General features: G+C 55.1%; 1 protein-coding gene across 1 annotated transcript in view; it reads right to left on the reverse strand.

The window, feature by feature from the left end:
* Window positions 1-347: 347 nt before the first annotated feature.
* AMER3 (APC membrane recruitment protein 3) overlaps window positions 348-650 on the reverse strand; it is a 2,244-nt gene continuing 1,941 nt past the window's right edge. Inside the window, 1 exon segment of the mRNA XM_023751305.1 lies at window positions 348-647. Within this exon segment, the coding sequence (XP_023607073.1) occupies window positions 348-647 (300 nt within the window).

Below are 650 nucleotides of genomic sequence, written 5' to 3' on the forward strand. Positions count from 1 at the left end.
TCTCATATCAAGGACAAAGGATGGAGATTTTGGTCTTAGGTTCTCTTGAATGTGGCCACAAAGATGCAGCTTCTGGTGACTGCAAGGCCATCCTGCAGTGGGAGTTTCACGTTGGCTGACCTGGGGGCCTCTACTTCTGGTTGGTTGCAGAGGAGGCCCCTGTGAGTGAGGAAGCTGCAGCAGCTTTCTGGGTACTTGCAGAGGAAACCCTCTCATATTGGCTATGATGAAGTGAGGCTCATGAGTCCTGACAGGTGGCCCCAGGGGCTCAGCCCGGTAGCAGGGCCAAGAGTACTAAAGTTCAACTGATCCCTACATGCCACCTGCTTCCTGGCCTTCAAGCTGAGCTACAAGTACTCCTCCACTGAGGCATGGGCCTGAGCATCCAGCCTGGTGAGCTCCATCCTGAGCTGGCTTATGTCCAGGAAAAGGCCTGGGCACTTTTGATCCTGTGGGCTGTGGAGTGGGCTGGTCAAGGAGGGCAGGCTACAGATGGCAGCCACTCCAGGAAAGCTGTTAGACGGTTTCTGCTGTGAAATGGTAATGTCCCTGGCCTGAGGCTGCCTACAGAGCCTACTGCTTGTGTCCTGCCTTGGGGGCTGCACAGAATAAGGCTTGCAGTCTGGGTGGATCTGTAGCGCTGCAACCTT

This window comes from Myotis lucifugus, unplaced genomic scaffold (genome assembly GCF_000147115.1).
Source record: "Myotis lucifugus unplaced genomic scaffold, Myoluc2.0 scaffold_19, whole genome shotgun sequence".
Classification (NCBI taxonomy): Eukaryota; Metazoa; Chordata; class Mammalia; order Chiroptera; family Vespertilionidae; genus Myotis; species Myotis lucifugus.